This window comes from Aulostomus chinensis, chromosome 11 (genome assembly GCF_037954235.1).
Source record: "Aulostomus chinensis isolate RoL2024-O1b breed Wild chromosome 11, RoL_Achi_v1.0, whole genome shotgun sequence".
NCBI lineage: Eukaryota > Metazoa > Chordata > Actinopteri > Syngnathiformes > Aulostomidae > Aulostomus > Aulostomus chinensis.
This window is the reverse complement of record NC_141330.1, coordinates 14,346,314-14,352,465: the sequence shown is the minus strand read 5'-3', so window position 1 is coordinate 14,352,465 and position 6,152 is coordinate 14,346,314. Positions and strand designations below refer to the sequence as shown.

The following is a 6,152-nucleotide window of genomic DNA, read 5'->3' as shown; positions in this document are numbered from 1 at the left end:
TAAGTAACATGTAAAGCATGTGAAACAGCTCCCTCTGCTGGATAAAACAATTAGCAGTTAAAAAAAACGCCATAAGTCTGGTAACTGGCTATCCGTTGGGTGTTACATGAGATGAGTTTTATATCCTTGACTACTACAATAGATGTGACATCAATATGGAAAATATAAATGTTACATACATAGAAATTTCAGCCACAAAATCTTCCTTAATGATCATGAAATGTGAAAAAAACAAACAACCACGACCCGTCCAGGGTGAACCCTTTCTCTCGCCCGAAGGCAGCAGCTGAGATGGGCTCCAGCCCCCCGCGACCCTTAACAGGATAAGAGGTAGAAAATGGATGGATCGAAAAAACAACCAGGAGGAATTCAATTTTAATCATGGATAAAATAATAACAATGTGATCTTTCATCTTTATTATGATCACAGTATACCTTAGAGAAATATTCCACTAGACTGAGTCAAAGACGTGAGCCAGGGTGACTTTGCTCAGTGTCTTGTGAGGACTCGTTTGGTTTTGAAATACTAGACAGATGTCATCTTGACTTTGTGGAAGGAAATGACCATATTTGGACAGTGAGTCTTTATCCTGGAGGGTCTCTATCCTGATTGAGTCCTAGACGTTTAATAATTCAATGTCCATCTATTACTAATGCATTGGTCGAGGGATCTTAAACTAAAAGATCACAAATTATTAAGGATATTCTTCCCTAATCTCATGAACTATTTGAAGTGGAGTAATTCAAACCTAACAGCACTGGGTTTATGTGTATTGGACTTGAATTACATCCATCGATTAATGTTCTACTTAATTAAAAGTAATTTCTCTCGCAAAAAGTGAGCTTCAACTTGAAAGCATTCCGCAGCCCACTAGAGGGCGCTCATGGCCCACTCATAGGCTGTGGTCCAGTGGTTGAACATGCCTTGCTTCATCATCTCCCTTATTCTAAATAGAGATATCATTTCGAAAAAGAAAACCACTCTGCGTTGAAGAGGGCTTAAAGCTAGAGACTGACACCCATTAGGAAAATGTTGTTATTGAGGTAATAAATGAAGTAGAAAGAGAGACATTTTCTAACGGAATTCTATATGATCACTTTTTTTCTGTAAAGGCTAGATTCATCCCCTACTGGCCATTAGAAAGAATGCAGGCCTAGGGAACATCCGCATTGAGTTCAGTTTTACAGACCAAAGGGGTCTTGAAAGAAAAACTAAATCCAATTCATATTTACATTTAATAACATGGTTTACATCAGAATGAAGCTTTAAGACAGTTCATGTTATGACATATCACATATAAGCACACAATATAACCAGGCCATTCCAATTTTCTCTGATGCTAAATGGAATATAAGGAAATAGTATTGCATATACATAATGACACACTGCAAGGCTCCAAAGTTCAAAGAACTTCAAACACACCAGAAGGATGTTTTGAGCAATGAGCACAATAAAAAAAAAAGAATGCATTTATGAAAATACTTATCGGTTGTGGTTTGAATCTAAACTGAAACAGAGAATATTTAAATTCTTTGATTGTGGCCCGTGCCATCACACAAGGCCGCGCTCAAAAACAACTCAAAGACTGAAAAGTTCCCCAAAAAAAAAAATCAAACTAAGCAGGCTAAAATACAGCTGAAGAGTAATGGCCTGATAGGAAGTACAATATAATTGATTTCGCAAACATTAGCCCGCCCTAACAATGCTACAGCGAACGTTAAGGGAGCACGTGGAAGATAGGCTGCAGTAGAATGAGGAGATAACCAACCTGTGAAAGCTAATGAAGTACTTTCACTTAATGTGCAGCTTACATCGCTTAACAGTCATTGTCACGTAAGTGTACAGTGAGATGGGGCTGGGTTGCGCTGGGACGGGAGTGAAAGTAGCTGCTGGGGGAATGAACTTGAACTGAGCCTTTTCAGTGGTTACAGCCCATTGTGTTCTTAAGCAAGACGGCACAATGGGATTTGACAAACTGTCTACAACTGTGGCCTATAAATAAAAGCTTTGGTTGCTTATTTTTGTTTGTTTCTCACAGGCAGCAACATAGTAAATATCCGTAGTTTATATCAGATTTGAAAATACACTTCCACTTATCAGTCAAACTTGATTTTTTTTTTAATTTTGCACAAACATAACTTTGAACGAATATAGTACCTGTTATGACACAATGACAATATAATAGTAGAATCTGGTGTTCATTGGTACCGAGAAGGAAGGACACTGCTGCACCCCTTGTTCAAAATGCTTTAACCACAGACGCATCAAAGATTAGTCAAACGCTTTGCACATCATTAGCATCGATCTGCTCATAACAATTAAAGGATGACTCTCCCAAAAGTGTCATTATTTACTCACCCTCATGAAGGTGGAAGGTCGGGTAAAGTTTTTTTAGTCCACAAAACCCTGCCCCGCCCCCCCCCCTTGCCATTTTAACTGCTGGCTGACCGAAAGAATCATCTATTTACTTGCTATGATTACAGGCATTCTAGACAATGGTAGCTCCTGCATCAACAAAAAAGAAACGTTTCCAGACTTTTTACTTAATCCAACTAAAGTCTGGGAATCGGAAAAAAACATTCGGCTGGTTTTGCATTCATTTACATGAGGGAAGATCTTTTTTCTGACAACAAAAAAAAAAAGAACAATAGAAGCAAAAAAAGGTTTTCCTTCTCATTTTTTGGATGGATCGTCCCTGTAATGCTGGAGAGTCGATTAAAATCCCGATCACAAAGCCAATCGTGATCACCTTACATGAATCAAACAGCGGTAGAGATGAGAGACAGATGATATATAGAGGCTCTTAAAGCCCTTGCGGAACAAAACAATAGAACATATATGGTATACTATGTACAAATACAGTATTTGTTGGCATCATGAACGGCTTTACACCTCCGCATCAGAAAGTGACTTCTCTTTGCTCCGACTGGTCACCATGGAGTTTGTATAGGTATACGAGCGTGAAACCTCCTCCTGGAAAGCTGTCTCCAGCACATTCAGGATGGACTTGCGAACTTTATCCTTGAAATCTTGACCCATGAACACATACAGCAGTGGATTCAGGCAGCTGTTGAGAAACGCCAGGCTGGTGGCGATGGGAACGCCGATGGTGATGACATGGTCTAATATTTCACTTGAATGATCAGCCATGTGATTCACCAGCTCGATCAGAGCCATGATGTGATAAGGAGCCCAGCACAGGAAGAAGGTGGTGATAACGGCGGCGATTATCTTAAAGGGCCGACTTGATTGACTGGCCAGGGTGCGATTCCTCCTCAGACGATGGATTATCACAGCATAACAGGCGACGATGACAGTGAAGGGGACAACGAAACCCAGGAGGAAGCGAGTGATGGTCATGGCCTGATGACGGAACTGTCGCAGCTGATTCACATGCGGAGTTTCATAGTCATCAGAAAAGGCAAAGTTGTTGAAGCAGTTGATGATGTCTTCATTGTTATAAGATGGTCCGGTGTCCCTGAAGATGAAGTACGGAGTGCTGAGAACCAGAGCCAGGACCCAAACACCCAAACTCACGCAGGAAGCCTTACGAACACTTCGGTGGTTCTGAGCCCAGACGGGCCACACTACAGACACGCATCTGTCCACGCTGATCACCATCAGAATGTAGACGCTGGCGAACATGTTGAGAAAGCTGATGGTGCTGTTGAGTTTGCACATGAACTTTCCGAAAGGCCAGTGGAAATCCATAGCGGTGTATGTCACGCTCAAGGGAAGGAATGCTGTGAAGAGGAAGTCAGCCACAGCAAGGTTGAGGAACCAAACTGTGTTAACCGTTTTCTTCATCTTGAACCCAGTTACCCAGATAACCACTCCATTTCCCAGCACACCCAGAACAAAGGCCAGGCAGTAAACGATGAGAGACATGATGTTGAGGGACTGTCTCAGCTCAGCATGCTCATCCTTGTAGTCGTACTCATCATCGTCATACAAAGAGATGTTCCTTCCTGGGATATCTGTTGTATTGATGTGATAGAAGGGCGTCATGGTCATTAGTTTCATCATCGTCTTGAGATCTGCAACAAGAAAAAGACATCTTCATGTTCTTTGCCTATTACCTTGATAACGACCTACGCCAATATCAGAAAGTTAGAATTATCGGCCCAGCTATTGAGCTTATGGACGTTCTATCAAAAGGTTGTAAGCCAAAAAAATTAAGACAAATTTGCACTTTGTCAAGGTGAAAACTGCGTTGCTCATTCAAAATCACCTTTTACGCAAGTATCTTTGCATGATGCCAAAGCTCCATCAACGAAAGATTTCGCAGACAGAGTGACACTGAAGTCAAATACCTTGAATTTCTAGAAGATTTAATCAGTTTTAGGAAGCATAAACAGAATCCTAGTTCCTGAAACTTCAATTCAATGTTGATTATACGTTTTGAATAATATTTCCCAACTTTTTACAATAAACCCAGCTTTTTAACACTGATATCTACTTCCTGTTTCTTACATTTTCAAATCAGGCATGTGGCTTTACTCAAAAAAGCTTCAAGCAGAATGGCTGATGTCTTGCGCCTCATCGGTTACCTTCCAAAAACCCAAAGATTTCAACCAAAATGGATAAAACAATAAAAACAAAAAAGATCATCCTCTGTATATTCAGTGCATCACCCTCCTCTTCATGCCTACAGTCGATACTATTGTGTTAATTATATTATATATGACGTTCCTTAACAAATAGAACTGATTTGGAGGAGTCAGTGCTCTATTAATGCTTGTCTTAACAAAAAGCCTTAAATATTTACGTCCCAGGTACATTTCAGTACCTGTAAGCTCACTTTCTTACTTTTGTGAGTAAACAAAAAGTTGAATCAGTAACTTCTGCTTTTACCAGTTTACAGATGTATTCTGCACGCATCTGCGCTTTACACAAGTGGAGCATGAGTTCTTCACGTACTTCCCTCATAATATCTGAGGAGCAGAAAGTTTGCGTAATCCTACTTAGAGTTAATCTACAATCACTAACCTCCTCGGCAGCCTACAACAACCATTTTCCACTGAACTCCGTACAAACAGTAAATCTTTGCACACCTCGTAAAGCAGCAAAAGACGCGGTTCAACCGCCCCACCAAGATATGTGAAAGGTTATAAACGTTTATCTCTGGTTAATGTTTGAAGAAGAAAGACCTAAGAAGAACGCGAGGAGAAACCACAGTACCGTTTTCACAGCTCCCCGGGTCCGCTCCGTAGCAGGCGTGACCCAGAACCAACTCGACTGATCCGAAGAAGATGGGAAAGCGGTTCCAGACCTTTTAAATATGTGACGTCAGCCCTGGGTTTGAGGCGGGACCAGGAGGAGCATCCCCCCCCCCCCCCCCCCACACACACACACACACACGCACGCACACTTGGAGGATCATCAAGTGCTTCTTGAATGCTGCTGCAACGCAGCAAAACTAAACTAAATGTAAAGGTACTGAAGGTGCTGCATATATGACCCTGCATGATCATGCAGGGGTCAGTCGACTGTGGGTCTTTTACGTGTATTTTATGTATCGTGTTGTATTGCATTCACGTAGATTCCTGTATTGCAGCATTCTTATTTCCTTTCTCGCACCTTCAGCCTCTTTCGCCCCGTCGAGGCAGACGGCCGCCCACCTGGCGTGAGGATCTCCTCGACATCACCAAGAGGCGCTGTTCTGACAGCGCGGCTCTGTCTTCTATCTGATGTCTTGCTGCTCTGACATGCCTGCGTTAGTCAGACGCAGGACAGTCTTTTGTCCTTTGGGAAAGTCCCAGAGTGAAAACACACAAACACCAAAAAAAAACAAAAAACAAAAACGCACACACTGTGGGTTGCAGCGATGACTACCTGAGAGAGCGACACCGGGACTCCTTGTGTCAACCAGTCATCCTGCTGGGTAGTGTGTTTTTCTCCGTGAGGGCTGAGCTGGTGTTTGTCTGAGGTTAAATGTAATCGCTCCATGTTGGCTTTGATTTGACATCTGGACAAGAAGGTAGCGAGTGTCGCCTCCTTTCACATAAAAGCAGCATCTGTCGATAATTTAAGGTCACTGAGTATTTCTTTTTAACCCTCCTATTATCCTCAAATATTACTACCTCATTTTACCACATTTTACCCTTGTGGTCAATCTGCCCCCCTGGTATCGGAAAATGATTTATAGAAA

General features: G+C 41.8%; 1 protein-coding gene across 1 annotated transcript; it reads right to left on the bottom strand.

Annotated features, from left to right (window-relative positions):
• Positions 1-395: 395 nt before the first annotated feature.
• On the bottom strand, positions 396-5,266 carry fpr1 (formyl peptide receptor 1). The gene is made up of 2 exons (XM_086217284.1): positions 5,183-5,266; positions 396-4,038 (listed from the first exon to the last, which is right to left on the bottom strand). Exon 2 carries the CDS (start codon positions 4,025-4,027, stop codon positions 2,888-2,890), a length of 1,140 nt encoding a protein of 379 aa, XP_086073410.1. The 5' UTR covers positions 4,028-4,038; positions 5,183-5,266; the 3' UTR covers positions 396-2,887.
• Positions 5,267-6,152: the final 886 nt, after the last annotated feature.